This window comes from Cornus florida, unplaced genomic scaffold (genome assembly GCF_030987335.1).
Source record: "Cornus florida cultivar Cherokee Brave unplaced genomic scaffold, ASM3098733v1 CherokeeBrave_3.0.0_Hap2_Chr07, whole genome shotgun sequence".
Classification (NCBI taxonomy): Eukaryota; Viridiplantae; Streptophyta; class Magnoliopsida; order Cornales; family Cornaceae; genus Cornus; species Cornus florida.
The window spans coordinates 25,135,443-25,153,389 of NW_026775577.1; the positions used below are offsets into that span (position 1 = coordinate 25,135,443).

Genomic DNA, 17,947 nt, shown 5'->3' on the forward strand with positions numbered 1-17,947 from the left:
ACAATGGTTTTTGGCGCTAATTTGGAGAAGTGTAGGTGAAGATCGAAATTAATCCCAAATAACATACTCAAATTAGCAATTTGGGAAATAGTAAAACTAATCGTTAAAGTGATGAAATTTGTAGCAACTATGATTAATTAAAAGAATGATTAGTATGCTATTGTCTATAAAAACCAAGTGTATTAGATAAAATATATTTGAAAATTGAATACATAATATATATAAATAATCAATTTTATTAAGAAATTAGAATGAAAGTGGACCAGGGATAACATTTGATATATGAAAACTAAAAGGAAATTGTGATAGTTGCTAATCTAATTGATGTCCACTAGAGATCTTAGACGATTGAGCTTTTCTGGCAAATATTTTCTCCTGAAATGGTAAAGGCCATTCTTTATTGTCATCTTAGCTTTTTTAACAAAATTGATTCATTGCCTTGGTTCCATTTTCCAACTGGCCAATTCTCCGTCAAGGACGGATTTAGGAAGTTTCGCGTTGGGGGGGAGGGGGGGGGGGGGGGGGTGTTTTGTAATTTTAGGGGGGCGCGACAAAGTGAAAATTTTTTAGGTATATAATTGAAAATAAGAAAAATTTGTGGTATATAATAGTAAAAAAAAAAATTCAATTGCCCCCACTGACTATGAAGTGGCTCCGTCCCTGGGCATAGCATTTAACAAACTCAAGGAGAATGCTAAAAGATATTCAAATGTGGAATATTCTAGCTCAAATTTCAGCGCTTAGAGTTTATGGGACAGTATCTGGAGTTGTAATACCACTCGTTTACTTCAACACTTTCTTTAGTTGTGGTACATAAACAGGATATCTGTTAAGCAAGCTCTCAAACACTACGGAATTTTGGAAGATCCAAGTTGTCCTCGTTGTGAGTTGGTTGACAAATCTGTAATAAGCATATGACTTTATAGTTAGTACTCCTAATCCATTTTCATTTGGAAGATATCTCCTTTACGGCTAGACTTCTCTAATGATAGGTCTCACTCATTTTTTAATTGGTGGTCTAGCCTTGAAAGATGGAAGCATCGGGATGATTTCTTAGTTGCTTAGTTACTTCATTTTGTTGCGGTTTATATGGAAACCTTGTAACCATCATGTTTTCAATGAGGATTTATGGGAGACGTCCACTATTATTCAATTGGCCAACAAACATTTTACGAAGTTTCTTGATGTTAATTGCACTCCGATTCCCTTATAATTTTCCTTGCCAAGCTAAGCCTATAATTTCATTGTATTAGATTATTATTACTATTGTATCCCTTATCCACGACTAGGTTTCTTGTACATTGCACTATTACCTTGTAAAGCACTTACTAACCCACTTTCCTTGTATAGCTTTCATTTATAAATAGGCTCTTAATGTACTAGTTCATTATTTAATACAATAATACGTATAATTCAACAAAGTACTTCATCTCTTCTAAAATAGTTCATGCACCCACATGTGCCACGCAAAGGTTCTTCCAATTAGTTCGCTTCGCCATGCATTTACCAACTCCATTCATGTGCATTCACGCGCCTGCACGAATGCAATACTTGCCACAAAGTGCCTACACGTGCCATATACTCTTCGTACTGCCACGTTAGTAACACTTGTCTGTCACATAACAATTCGCCATATCAGAATAGTGCCATGTCAGCAGATGCATCATCGATTATTTGAGTTTTAGCCATGTCAACATTTCTAAGCATCTCCAACAGTTATGCATATTTTTTTGTGTAAATCTGATGTGTCATAATAGATTTACACAAAAATTTTGGACTACTCATCTTTAGCTCTAGTCATTATTTTATACCTTTTGAACAAAAATATATCTGCAAATAGCACCCCATATAACTTTTACATACCGGGTTGATCCGTTAATAGAATGGGAAAAAGGGAGGAGAAATGAAATATGTTTATGCTGCTGTGTAAAAAGGTTGTGTAAAATACACAATAATTTTACACATTGATGACATTGACAGTGTATCTTAACATAGTATTAGAGATCAAAATATTTACACATTATACGTTGCAGTTGCAGTTGCAGTGTATATTTTACACAAAAGAGCGTTTCAGTACAATGCCACTTCATCCGTCAGACCAGCAATCATAGTATCTACCATGTCACCAACTCAAAGCTTCAAGGAGGTTGAGTGTTTCGAGACTCTGTTGGCATCATCGTTAAAGTGATTCTCTTCTTGCGATTCCAGGCTTTTAGTGTTGTTGAAGCTGATCAGCAAGTTGCTTCCATAAAGTAGTTTTATGGGCAGTGTCTGAGGACTTTCCACAGGTCTTTTTTTTTTTTTTTTTTTTTTTTTTTTCTTAAGCTCTTTCCTCAGGTTTTCTTTGAAAGGATTCCTATCTATTTGCAAGGCGATTGTAGGTGATGATCCAGGCAAGTCGAACTACATTCCATTATCTTTGATATAAAAAAGACAATGCTTAGTCTTTCCTTAGTCCATATTAGCCATGTTCTAGAGATGGCCATGGGGTCGCTAATGCCATTGTCAAGCTTTTGAGGAAGCATCTGGCCAATGATATCTTGATCAATGATACAATTCTTGATCAAATACATTAACCGTTGTATCTTTTTGTTGTTTGAAGGAAAAAATATTGTTGCTGAAGAAGGGAAGGGTGGGAGAAGATTATCTTGATAAGACTCGTCTTATGAATGACTATGTTTTAATATAATTAACTCTTAAACCTATGTAGGATTAAATGAACACGTCTAAGTACAATTAAGAAAACATATGAATTACTCATGTACCTTAATTATAGAAAGAAACTATAAAGATGTTGAGAGAAAAAGAAAGATCTTTGTATGACATATAAGGTTGGAGAAAGTGTGTAACAAATTCCTAAGAAATTTAATATGATTTGTTTAATTAACAAAAGAAATGAATCACCAAAAAATATATCGACATAATAATGGATAAAAATGATGGAACTATTGCTATATCTGAAACCATTGCAGGAGTATTGATCGATCATATGAGTATATACAATTCATAGGCTTATATTAATCACTTATAGTTAAATATGACCCGTAGATGAGGTTTTATAGTTCTATTATTTGCCGAGGAAATTAAAATGATAATAAATACTTATTAATTATTTGAAGAAATTAAAACGCTAGAATAAAGAAAGTTAAAGATAATAATAACTAAAACTAAACGTATGCGTTTTAAATTTAGAAAATTTAATAATACTACAATTTGAAAATATGTAACTATGAAAATTGATGATCTAGCTAAAGACATTAAAACCATAGTTTGTTATCTACTTTGTATTAATTATCCACAAATAATTAGTGAGCAAAATGGTTCTTGTAAAATTAAAGAAGTAATACGGTTACATGGAGAAGTGTTTTTTTTGGTTCATATTATTTTTTGTTGATTATATCCTTAACATAGAAACATAAATTTTCTAAAGTTAAATTTAAAACAGTTGTTGGAAATTAAGCATGTTTAGAAGATAAACTTAGATATTTAAACACACATGAAATGATAGAGCTAGCACCCTTTAAAGATAAAATCTACTAACTAAAATGATTTGATCATATGTGAAATAGCTTCACATATGAAGATTGATGTGATACAAGTTGAAGGTAGTGGTTAGGAGAGCAAAAAATAGAAACGATCATGTGTTCAGGTAGTAAGAAAGAATATAACTCGACTATTCTAAGAAACCTGAGCCTAACATGAGCTTAGAAAATGAGCAGGGAAAGACTCGTATAGTTGGAGAACTTGGAGGTAGGGTCACACCCAGGTTTGAGTTGAGAGAATTCTATCTTAAATTTAGCTCGGATTGGTCTCTAATCCTTCTCAACTTACTTAATGTGTTACACTCTATATTTGTGTATATATATAGCATATATGTAAGAGTATAATTTAGCTTAAGTTATAAAAGTCTAACCTTCTGATCCTCCAAGTTGTTCAATGCATTCTTATATCATCACCATCAACGCCTTTGCTTCTTCGGTTGTTGTTTTTGGGGTTGGTTCTGTGACATATAATTCTGCGTTGCCTCCAATGCCAAAACACAGCTAGTTTGAGCGTTTATATCCGAATTCTCATCAGTGAAACCCAATTCGGATTGTCTATTAAAAGGCACAAATGACCCTTCATTGCTCCTTGATGAACCACCATCTTCTTTATCTTTCTGTCATCAATCATCAAAAAAATTAGAATCCCAGCTTTGTCATCCAAAAAAATTCTATCAGGAAAAAAAGAAATCTTTCTTTTTTTGTTGAAAATTTATAAACATAGCAATTCTTTATTTATTATTTTGTAATATTTATCTAAAATAAAAAGATAACTAATACGAACAAGTAACTAATTAAAGTGGTAATAGGCCCTTGAATGAAGGAGATTCACTATTGGATATAGAAATCTAACCAAACAAACTACATCCTTTCATGATTGGAGATGGACATCATAACAATTTATTTCGTGATGTATATGACTAGTGTTTTTTTTTTTTCAAAGTAATTTTCTTTAACTAGTATATGTTCTATATAGATCCATATTAGTTCTTACCGATCTCAAGTCCAGTCTCAAGTCCATTTTCGGATCTTGGGTATTGATATCAGATTCTTGACAGATAACATTATTCTTGTCACTGCAATCGTTTGACATTTTCGCCTCTCGATCTTCATCCAAATTACCCTTTAATGGTAGGAACTCTATCAGTACGGGCGGAACATCCCTTTCTCTATGCTGCGTCATCTCCTTCTTCAATCTCTCACAAGCTGCAAATTAACACACCAAAAAATGAAAGAAAAATTCAAATATATATATATATATATATATATTAACAAGAGAGAATTTGAGAGAGGGAAACAAAACGCACCATCGTTTAAAAAAAGCATGCAGTGAGGTAGTTCATGTTTAAAATCATCGATCTTGCTCATCTCGTCTTCTAACAGACGAACATGATGACTAACTTTTGATGTTTTTTCAGAAACATCATTGATCATAGATATTTCTGTTAGAAGTTTGGAGATGATTTTAGGGACATGAAGAGGAGTATTGGCTGCCATTTTCTGCTTTCTGTTCTCTCTCTAAGATTTTCTTCTCTCTAGGTTTTGTTTTCTAAGAAGAAGGCGTCTAAGGAAATGAAGAGTGTGAGTGCTTTTAAACTAATTATCTCAGACTGCCTTTGGGAATCGTTTGACTCTGTGTCTTTACGTTACTTTGTATATCCTACCAGTTGTCTGTGGGCATATTTGTCTTTTTCCAAACATGCTCAACTGATAAGCATGGTCTTTTGTTGTTATATGTCATTTCTACCCATGTATGTGTAATTTCTTTTTCCCCTATTGAAGATTACTGTAATCTGATTTTTAATGATTTGAAGGTTTCTAACAACTGCTTTTAATGATGCAAACCAGTATACAGTGTACCTATCAAAACCATACAAAAAGGGTGGGAATATGTGACAGGGAATGGAAAACGCGTCTCCTGATTTCTGTTGATGGTTTTGTTGGAATATTAAGTGATGATGGAAAATGTGGTCGTATGAAATCTTATTTTCTTATATTTGGAAGATTAAATCCATGTACCTTTTTTTTCTTTTTTCTTTTTTTTTAAAGGGATTAAATTTATTCCAGTCCTATCAATAATTTCATTAAACTAACTTGGACCTTCTCCAAGTTTCCAAAGCATTTAGGCTTTGTTTGTTTCGATGAAAAATATATATATATTTTTTGAGTAAAATATTTTTTTACTTTTACTTTTTTAATGTTTAACAAAGGTTTATGTTGTGAGGTCGAGTCCATTGAGTGGGTCATGTAAAATAAAATTTATGGATAAGTTATATTTGTTAAATTTTAATATATTTTTTGTTCGTAAATATTTTATAACAATCAAAAACCTTAAAATAAAAAAATATTTTATAAAAAATATTTTACATCCAAACTAATGGTAAAAATCACTCCACAAATATTAAACTAGAAAAAATAATATAGATTTTTGAAATATGATTTTCTAGTTCTTAGACTTGGAAGATTAAATCTGACCATTTATTTGATTCTTTTACTTTTTGAGAAATTTAACTTACTGTAATAAAATATGCAGCGTTGTGAGTCTTGTGACTCTTTATCCTTTCATTAGAAACCACTGAGTCTTATTATTAATTTCACATGTGGTCCACATAACTCCTATTATTTGAGAAAATTGAACCAATTTATACCTTTTCTAGTGCATTAAACGCGGTATGAAGAAAATGGAAATCACTCCACAAATATTAAAGAGGATGAATATTATAGATTTTTGAAATTTGATTTTCTAATTCTTGGACTTAGAAAGTTAAATCCGAGCATTTATTTGATTCTTTTTCCTTTCTAGGAAAGAAGAGATTTTGCATACCGACCAATCATTGATATGGCATTATTACTAAAAGAAGAATTCAATCCAATAGTTGGTGGATGTACAGGACCTCTCTTTTTCTGGAGTTGATTCTTATCGCTTAATGAAATATGTAAGAGTTCTCTTACTGTTTAACCTCATTCATTAAAAACGATAAGTCTTTTCGTTAATTTCACGTGTGGTCTACATAACTCCTATTATCTTAAAAAATGACAAGTCTCATCATTAATTTCACATACCGCATAACTCTTATTATTTGAGAAAGTAAGAGTTTTATGCATTAAACGGTGCTAGAGAAATGGAAATCACTCCACAAATATTAAATGGTGCCGGAAAAACGTAGTTTAATGAAGTATGATTTTCTTCTTAGACTTGGAAGATTAAATCTGAGCATTTATTTGTTTCTTTTTTTCCTTTTTAGAAAAGTTAATAAAATATGCAAGTGTTGTAACTATTTAACCTTATTCATTAGCAAAGATGAGTCGTATAATTAATTTCACGTGTCTTTCACAAAACACATATTCCCTCCGTCCCATATTAGTTATCCAGATCAAAAACTTTGACTCACAATTTTTGTGAATCGAAGTTACCGAAATAGACATCTAATATATAGGTAGTATATAAGTATAAAAAGTGATTATGACTAAGAATGATCTCAAATGACTCAAAAATAAAAGATGATAGTGAGTCAAAATTTTTGAAATGAACAATTATTATGGAACGGATGTAAAATTATTTGAGGAACTTGGGGCAACTGGGTGCACTTATTTGTACGGAAAAAATGAAAAACCACCCCACAAATGTTAAATGATGATAGAAAAATATAGATTGATGAAATCTGATTTTCTTCTCGAACTTCTTGGAAGATTAAATCTGAACATTTATTTGATTCTTTTTCTGCATAAGAAAAGTTTAAAAAATATGTAAGCGCTGGAACTTTTTAACCTTATTCATTAGAAAGATTATTCATTAATTTCTCGATCCGTTTTCAACTGTGGTTCATCTAACTCCTATTAATTGATAAAGCCAAACCAACACACACCTTTTCCAAAGCAGTAACGGTTATGAAAAATGAAAATCACTCCACAAATATTAAATGATGAAGAAAAATATATAATTTGATGAAATCTGATTTTCTTCTTAATCTTGAAAAATGAAAATCACTCCACAAATATTAAATGATGAAGAAAAATATATAATTGGATGAAATCTGATTTTCTTCTTAGTCTTGAAAGATTAAATTCCATCATTTATTTGATTCTTTTTCCTTTCTAGGAAGAGTTAATAAAATATGCATTGGAGTCATGTGGGCCTCACACTCTGAATAGGAGAAAGGGCAGTCTCTAACAAATCCTCACTTCAATTTCTTTTCTTGTTTTTTTTTTCCCTTACCTACGCATTCCAATTTCCAACTAGGGGTGGGACTTGGAGGGTTGAGCTAGCCAAGGGATTAGCCAGGGTCAAGTCCAAGTCCCGTTAAACATATCACAACTTAACCTGATTCATGCAGCATGGGTTTTTTGAGTTCCTCAAATTTTTCTATATCACTAATAAATAAAGATTACTGAAATGGTAATTTCAACAAAAAAAAAAAAAAAAAAAAAAGAAAAGAAAAGAAAATGGCACTGTAAGTGTGATAATAGTAGATAGAACTTAGGACTTCATGAAAATTTTCTTAACTAGAATTTGGAAAGAATTCAAAATTATACTCTTTATTATATTGTTTCCATGACTAAAAAATTCAATTAATATAAATAATTAAATATTAAATCATCTAGTTTTAACTTTATTTTATTCACATAATTAAGGTATAACATTTAATATATATATATATATATATATATATATATATATATATATATTCTTGTATTTTGAGTTCTTTGGATTGTTCAGGTTAGTAAAATCTTTGTCCAAATCCCACCCAATATAAATTTGAGTTTTAAAATTTAAACCCAATTCCAATACCAGAGTCTCAATACCTTGCTCATACACCTAAATTTTTTAGGGGGGGAATCGAGTTACTTGGGTTAATCCCACCCCTAATTCTAACAAGCTTGATGGAACCATAAATCTTCTTTGGGCTTATTCGGACAGAGGAGATATGAAATTCTCATTGGACATTGTCATCTATGCCCATAACTACTTGATGGATTGTGTCCTGATTCTTTATTAGTAGTGACAGAAATTTGAAGGAACCACAAGAATAGGTCCATAATTTATTTTGTAAGCGAAGGGTGAAAACGATATCTACAAAATTACTTGTAACGACCGACCTTATATTATACCCATGATATCGTCAGTTAGCTTGAAGTTAAGTATTGGCCAAATTACATATCTTTTTTTAGTTGGTATACACACATTCTAAATTTTGAGACTTAATGCTTCATGAGCCTCTCATACTTAAGTATTTTCCAACTAAGCCAACCCCTTGGGAGTTCATCATTAATCTTTGATTTTAATGTAATGATGGTCAATTATAGATTCTAGAAAAGAGAGAGGGGATAGACCCGAGCAGGGGCAGAACCCGTGTATGCCCAAGCCACTATACATATAGAAATTTTTTTATATTTTTTATGTGTGTGTGTGTTTATATATATATATATATAAATAAATAAAATAAATAAAAATAAAAATAAAAAATTTATATAATGTCTCTCCTAAAATTATTAGTTTTTAAAATTATCTATTATTTTTCAAAATTTTTTCCTAATTTACTCTTCAAATTCCTTTTAAAAAGTTAGATTTTTCTTGTTAAATTAAATTTTAATTTTTTCCTTTTTAAGTTGTCATTTTTCTTACTTTTTTTTTTTTTTTTTCCCTTTTCTTATTTTTTTTTCCCCTTCTACTCCTTTAAATAATTTCTTTTCTTAACATTGTATCCCGCTAAACTAAAATCCTAGCTCCGCCCACTAGACCCAAGTCACATTAAACCACAGCGAGAGCATAAGAGTGGAATTGTCTTTAAAACATATGTACATATGCTTATACTAGCAAAATTCATATGCAATGCACGTGGTGAATTAATTAATTAATTATATATATATATATATATATATATATATATATATATATATATTTGTACACACAAAAATCAAATTGAAATATACTTAATCCTCAAATAAAGACCATTATGGAATATTTGAAGTATAAAATTGAAATTGAACTCAATTTATACTATCATAATTTACACACCATGTAATATAATGATATACTATAATTTCAATTCGTATAAATAATTAAAGTAAATACAAAATAATAATAATAAATACAAACATATGTATATTCATGATCATGTATTCAAAGAGTAAGCTAGAGAGTAGAGAACATAACCCAACTATTCTGAGAAACCTGAGCCTAAGACGAGCTTAGAAAAATGAGCACAGGTTGTATTAGTATAGTTGGAGGTAGGATCACGCCCATGTTTGAGTTGAAGCTTTTATTTCTTAAATTTAATTCGAATTGGTCTCTAATCCCTCTCAACTTGCTGCACTTGCACTCTATGTTTATATATCTAAACACGCAAATACATCTAAATGCATGCATGTAACAGCAGAATTTAGTTTAAGTTATAAAAGTCTAACCATACGATATCCTCCAAGAAGTTCAATTGCATTCTTATATAGTTGATGTTACTCCAGCAACCAGCAACGTCTTTGTTTCTTCAGTTGTTGCTGCTGCTTTTGGGGTTGGCTATGTGACATGGGTGATGGATTGTTCTGTCTCCAATGCAAAAGCACAGCTAGTTTGAGCTGGATGATGTCATATAAGAGGGGCATTACTTCCGAATTTATATGGATGAAACTCAATTGGAAACTGGTTACAAGCTCGACTGTCCATTAAAAGGAACAAATGCCCCTCTTCTGCTCAATTTACATAACTGAAATGTGTTCTTAGTTGCAGAACCACCCTCTTGTTTAACTCTCTGTCATCAATCATCAAAAAAAATTTTAATCCCATTTTTGTCAAAAAAGAAAAAGAAAAAAGAAGAATTCCTACAAATTTCAAGTCCAGTTTTTTGTCTTGGATCTTGATATCAGATTCATGACAGCTAACACTTATTTTCCAGAGCTGAAGAGAATCTTCTGCTCAATCTAATGATCTGACGCTTTCACCCTTCGATCTTCATCTAAATTACTCTTCAAAGGAAGGAATTCTATCAGTACTGGTAGAACCTCCTTCCCTTAAGCTTTGGGTTGGGGTCAAGTAGACCCCTCAATATATCTAACTCGTCGAAGTTGCACTCTTTGTGAGTTGAGATAATAAGGTAATGTTTTTTCCATTTAAGAAATACCATTCTTTTCCTTCCTCTTATGTAGGCTGCAACTCGGCCGGGCCCAATCCGAATTTACCCGAGCCTAACCAGCATTTTTTTGGGCTTGGACAATAATTTTTTGTTCTGGACCTAGGCCTAAGCGGAGTTTATTGAGCCCGAATTCAATTCGGGCCGGGCTCAAGTAGATATGTAATGAAGCCCAAAGCCCAACCCGAACCGGCCCGAAATGCTAAAGCCCGTTCAACCCGAACATCAAGCCCGCCCAACCTATCACATTCAAACTATTGCTACTTCCCACAAAAATATAAAAAACTATTGGGTTTAAAGAGTTTTTTGAACTCTGGACCATTTATTTCTGCTCCAACAGTCCTTGTGAAATCTTTTGCTTAGTAAAATATATAAATACTAATAATATATACATAATATAAAATTATAAGGAGGGCCATATTTGCAACCCGTTTTTCTACACTTACACTACAATCTTAAACGATATGTCAATTATAACCTTAACTTTACAACTAAATGATTATTACTTTTTAAATGACACAACAACCCTTTCAAATTTTCTTTCCTTATATATAATATTTAATATTTTAGGTTTATTTTGATAAAACAAAAAAATAAAATAATTTTTTTTTACGGGACCAAAATATATATATATATATATATATATATATGTTGAATAAATTGCCTCTTTTGACTGGACAAAAAAAATAAAAATAAAAGTAAACATTTAAAAAAATGGACGAAAAACACCTCAAAAAATTTTATTTATTGAAGAAATTATATCTTTTGTCAAGATTCAAAAAACATATATATATGAAAAAAGATGATTAAAAAAAAAAATTATCTGTATTGAATAAATTATCTCTTTTGATAATTTCCAAAAAATAAAAAGTTATTTCTATTAAATAAATTATTTCTTTTTACGGCCATAAAAAAATACCAATTTTTTTTTTCAAAATAGGAATTATTAACTCATAAATCATTATTAGATGAATTCCTCTACTGAAAGTGATATTATTAACAATTTTAATATCCGACTTGTATCATTGACTAATTATTAGAGGAATTCCTCTACAAAAACTGCAATGTTTTATAATTTTTCAATACTTTGCATTTTTTTTTTTCAATTTCTCTTTTTGTTTTTTTGTTTATGAGTGTTAGATAATCAGATAGATCATTAGTTTTAATTACTAATGCCCTATCAAAGTAATAGATGTATATTAATGATCAAAGACACAATCTTTTACATATAAAATATAAACTAAAGGGATACACAATCTAATTATATATAAAAGTCCTTACAGATATGCAATGTGATGTATACATAAAACAAATATATATATCAATGCTTATCAAAGTAATAGATGTATATTAATGATAAAAGACATAATCTTTTACATATAAAAGAAAGGGATGCATAATCTAATTATATATAAAAGTCCTTACAGATATGCAATGTTAAGTATACATAAAACAAATATATATATCAATGCCTATCAAAGTAATAGATGTATATTAATGATAAAAAACACAATCTTTTACATATAAATGAAAGGGATACACAATCTAATTATATATAAAGAGTCTTTACAGATATGCAATGTAATGTATACATAAAACAAATATATATATGATATACATAGTGATTGAAATTTTAATAGACAATAAAGATACTAGATTAAGATAAAATCTAGAAAGGAGATTATAACTTTCTTATTATATTTGACACATGCATAGCCACGTAAACTGTAATACCCCCAGATTTTCGGATGCGGGTTGGCCAGGCCCACGCCCGATTACCCGAGGATATCAAAACAATTAGCAATAATCGAACACAGAATAATTATATCAAAAGAGATAAATAAAATTTGTTGAAATGAAAACTAAAAGAGTAATCCAATATTTGAAAACCTCAGAAAAATAACTCCATTGATAAATAAGATAATTCAGATACAACTGATTCACCACGAACACATATCGTTCTCCAATACAACTTGGGAATCCATCTAGTGGACCCCTAAAATAACCCACTGAACTCAAAAGACGGAAAACAAAACCCAAGTCTACACACAAAATATACTCCTATGTCATCGGTGGAGTGAACAACTGTATCTGCTCAGCACGATCAAGCTCTGCAGCCTGGAACTAACGAACACCTGTAAAGAATAATAGAAGAGTGGGTCAGGCCCACGAGCAAGTTCTAATCTAACTGCAATCCATACAGTGACCCGATACGCAGATACACCATAGATACCTAACCATATCTATCTAGTCCATACATATATATATCCACACTATGGGACATTCACTGAACTACAATAGGGGTCTCAACCTGAATAGAAGGTAACATGCGAAAACGCACCCAAAGGTGGGCATGAGTACCTAGACCTAACAGGGTACACCTCAACCTACTATAGCTAGCTACGCATCTACTGCATATACGCGTCCTAACCAACGAGTCTGAGACTCAAGCTCATCTCGTGGTACCATAACCATATATTTAAAGTCCATTCAAATCCATCCATAGGAACTCCAATAAATCATTCAGCTTATTCCGCTGCACAGACTTATATAAGAGATCCAGTAAGTCGTTTAGTTTATTCAACTGCACAGACTTAAATATGAGGAGAATTATGTTTTTTATAATTCGTACCCTTCTTCCCAAAATAGGTAGGACTGAGTATTTTGAATCAGTCTGTCCCTAGTATGTCACCGTCCCATACCGGTACATACAATCCATAAAATCCATATAATTGATAGAACAGGCAAAGCTGTTCACCAATTAAAATCCATAAGGTAGGAATTAGCATTTTGAGCTAAACCATACCTAGTATGCTACCGTCCCATACCGGTGCATACAATCCTCCATATCCATGTAAATTACAACATTCAAATGATAAGCAAGTAATTTACAATGCAAAACCAAACCCAGATAATTGACAGAATTTTAATGTGAGAATTCAGTAATTAAAATCTAATACATAATTCCAAATAATTGGCCAAATTTAATATAAGAATTCAGCAATTATAATCCAATATATGATTCCAAATAATTGACCGAATTAAGTATAAGAATTCAGCAATTATGTTCCAATACATAATTCCAGGTAAATTACAAGGCATAAATAATAAGCACGTAACTTATAGTCCAAAACCAACCATCCATATCATTGCAGAATAGTATTTAGTAATCCAATAACTTAAATCCAAAACCATGTAAATTACAGGCTATAAATAATAGTACAATAATTTAAAATCCAAAACCAATATCCAAATAATTACAGAAGATTTTTAAGTGTTTCGGCAATTTAAATCCAAACAATTAACCATATAGTTACAGGAGATGATTTAATAAATCAACAACTAACATCCAGAGCCTGCATAGATCACATTTAACACATCAATGACCCTATAATATATTTAAAACCATTTTATAAATATATTAAATCCCACTGGAATGCCTAAAAATAAGCTTAAGTAATTAAAACTTCATCTATCCACTAACCGTATACAATGTACATAAGTGTTATACAGTTTGATCCGTTAATTTAGAATTAACCTTAAATCAATTTAGGGTCTTAATAACACCCAAAAATTAACTATTTAATCCCTCCGTGAAGTCTCATTAAATTTCTAAAATTTAATCAAGCCATTTAGTTCCTTTCTTCTGTTAGTAGCATACACCGTTGTATATTTTTACACTGCTACATCCTTTGTCTTAGAGACTTAAACTATGCAACAATAAGTTTAATAATACTTAGAATTAACTACTTAGATCCTCTGTTAAGTCCCTACAGTTCATTAGAATCACTCAAAAGCTCAAACAGTGCTCAAAACACCAAACAGAGCCCTAGAAAACACCTTCTGGACGTAAAACAAATTGGAGCCGGCTCTTGGAATGGAAGAGCCGGCTCTTCCCCTATTGCAGCCGGCTCCAATTCCCTAGGAGCTGGCTCTTGCTGAAGGGGAGATGGCTCTTGACTTTCTAGAGCCAGCTCTCTCCCTCTTGAGAGCCGTCTGTCCGTCTGTGACTTCTGCGACCTTCTTCTTCAACGCCGGCCGCTTCCCACCCGTTCTATTTAGTTTTAGACTGTTCCCAAGGGTCCTAACTATGTCCAGTATAATCCCCATGGAGTGTTTACAATAGTTGAAATCAAAAACAAAAACTACAAGTTCCACAGACAAATCATGCTTAGGAAAAACAACTACTGTAATGAACTTTCAAAAACCCATCACCGAATTTATTCAAGGCAAAGATAAGGTTAAATTGACATATAAAAACATGCTTAATTCAATTATTGATCCATTAAAACCCTAGAGTATATCTAGGTGCACAGAACACAGGCCAACGGGAAGGAGGAAGAAAAGAACTTGCCTTTACAGTTTTAGATTCAAAACCATGTCGCCGTCTCCTAAGCTTTCCGACGATGTCCGAGTACTGTCAACTCCACCCTCTACTGCTCAGCCTTCCCTTCCCCTAAGTTCAAACCCTAAACCGCAACCAAAACCCTCACCTAGGTTACTCTGTTTTCCTCAAACCCTCTCTCTGTTTACACTCTACAACTCTCTGTATTTTCACTGTACGTGAATAGGGTTTGAAAATAGGGTTTGTGTTTATTTTTCCAAAAAACCCTAAGAAAATATAATGATGTATTTATAGAGGTTTAAGGAAAACCTAAATAGAATTCTGAAATTCTGAAAGGAGTAGGAAAAACTCGTGAGAATAAAACAAAACCCTAAAACTATAATACATATTAAATTAGGATTGATAACACCAGTTTAATTATTAATAAATACTAACAATTAAACTAACCCTATATACAGATATACTCAAATATACATGTATATACTTCCATGGGTAATACTGTACCCATCCCCCTCTTATCCGAATAATCCATGAGACCCAAACGGTTAGTCCATTACTACTATCCAAACCCAACTTCCATTAATCAATAAAACTTAAATTTACAAATAATTCAATTAACATTAATCCAAATAAAAACATATATAAATACATATTCAATTTAAAACAATTTAAACATTAAACAAACAATTAAACATTAATTCAAATAAAAACATATATAAATACATATTCAATTTAAAACAATTTAAACATTAAACAAACAAAACATACATAACTACAATTAAATCAATTAACAAAGTAAAACAATTACACACTTAAATAACTAGTCACATAAAAAAAATGTAATAAATATAATTGAAATTCTAATTTTATTCAATTTTATCCTTTTTAAAATTAGGGGTATTACATAAACTAGGTGAAGTAGTAAATTTTTACTTATCGAGACAAATAGTAGGACTCATATAGTCATATATAAATATATAATATCTCCTAACAAGTATTGCATGTCACAATGAAAACATATATCAACAAAAAATAATCAAAATTGAAACATTGGCTATATATATAATTATATATATATACAATAAAAATAAAAAACTTATTATTGTATTATTAAGGAACTTAAGAAAAACGAGAAAATAAAAATCAGGAAAGAAAGAATTATATTTTATATATATTTTTGGCAATATATATTTTATATAGAAACCCTAGGTTCCTTACTTCCTTTACTCCCATTCTCAGTCCGCCTCTCCTAACTTTCCAAAAAAAAAAAGTCCGCCTCCCCTCTTCTCAGTTTCCATCGCCCTTTGTTCCAGATCGGATTCGCCGTTCGCGAGCTTCAGCCACTGCCCGACTGTCTCTCAACTCTCAAGCTATGGATTGATTCAAGGAAAGAGAGAAGAAAGAGCGAATTCAGATTGTCATAAGAAAGCTCTCTCTCTCTCTCTCCAACTGCTAACTTGTATGTATGGGTTTTGTTTTAATATATATATATTTTTTTTCTAAATCAACTAATCAAGGCTGTAAGACTGTAATACATATTTTGTAATTTTTTTTATTTCAGATTGTTCAAAAAATCAAAACCCATATCTTTCAGTTTCCAGATCCAGATCTCCAACCCCTAATCGTCGTCGTCCTCTGTCCTGCCGTCCTTCGTCATCGTCTGCTGTCACATCGGTAGGTATTGCAGATTTTTTATTTATTTTTATTTTTTGTTTTAATGAGTTGAATCCATTGATGCAATTTCATAAACAATGGATGATGTAGAGGCAACTGAGGTTTTTTAATAATAATATGGTTTCCTGGGGTCTTATTATGACTAGAAGTCTGGTATGGCAACAGCTCAGTAAAATTCTGAAAATAAAGTAGTTTTCAGGAACCATATATGACTTTTATGAAATTGGATCCTCTTATGCAATTTCATTCTGAGATTTTTTATGTTTCAGGAACCATATAGAGAAAAATGTTTAGAAAATTGTCAATTAAAGGAGAAAATTTTTGAGTGCACTTATTAATTAATTATTTATTTTTCAGGTCTCTGAGAGCCAAAAAAAATTTCTAAAAAACTTACCCAAGATTTTCTAGGAGTTTTAAATTGGCAAAGAAAGAAAGATCACTAAGATTGTATGTTCTTAGGTGCTTAACTTTAACTGAGATCGTAATAAGTGATTTTCTTAGGTGCTTATCAATTATGTGTATAGCTTCAGGTTTAGAGTCATCTAGCAAAATTAAGGGATAATATTATCAATTATGTGTATATGAGATAGTTTTGACAAATAATTTATATATTTCATGCTTTTTTTTTTTTTTTTTTTTTTTTTTTTTTTTAACAAGTTATCTATAATTTGATATTGTCATATCCCTTTTGTAGGAATGAGGAACATGGAGATTGGAGGATGAATGTTGAGCAGCATGGAGATTGAGAGGAGCATGGAGTTAGACCTACAATTTTTTATGTTGTTTTGCAATGTTATTATTAATGTTGTTATGAGGATTTGTTTTGGACTTATTTATTACTAAGGCAACATATTGATATTATTGTCAAAATATAGGCTACTCCCACTAATAAAAATTGAGAGCCCGACTTCAAAACCCAATAAAACTCAAAAATATAACTAGAATTAAGAACCCGAGTTCAGCCCGCGTTTTAAAAATTAAGTATGGGCTGGGCTTGGGCTCAGTAGGCGGAATTATCCCTGGGTCTGGGCTGAAGATTTGTATGTTGTGCTGAGTCCGAGTTAAGTGTCCAACCTGCCCAACCCGCCCGAGTTGCAACCCTACTCTTATGTATCCAATTTTAGACAAAAAGTAAATTGTTAGATTGAGAATAATGTGTCATTCATCATCATCTTTTCTATATCTATCTGATAAGAGTGAATTGCAATTATATATACATAGATGGTCAAAATGAAAATCAGTAAATTTTATATTGAGTCTGC

The 17,947-nt window shown here is 31.3% G+C and overlaps 1 protein-coding gene and 1 long non-coding RNA gene across 2 annotated transcripts; one reads left to right on the forward strand and one right to left on the reverse strand.

The window, feature by feature from the left end:
* Positions 1-3,958: 3,958 nt before the first annotated feature.
* Positions 3,959-5,039, reverse strand: LOC132316454 (transcription factor HHO5-like). Its single transcript, XM_059814926.1, has 3 exons — positions 4,850-5,039; positions 4,537-4,748; positions 3,959-4,159 (listed from the first exon to the last, which is right to left on the reverse strand). Exons 1-3 carry the CDS (start codon positions 5,037-5,039, stop codon positions 3,959-3,961), a joined length of 603 nt encoding a protein of 200 aa, XP_059670909.1.
* An 11,178-nt stretch (positions 5,040-16,217) lies between these two features.
* LOC132267595 (uncharacterized) lies at positions 16,218-17,555 on the forward strand. Its single transcript, XR_009469028.1, has 3 exons — positions 16,218-16,470; positions 16,573-16,685; positions 17,380-17,555. It is a non-coding gene; the product is annotated as an uncharacterized LOC132267595 (long non-coding RNA).
* Positions 17,556-17,947: the final 392 nt, after the last annotated feature.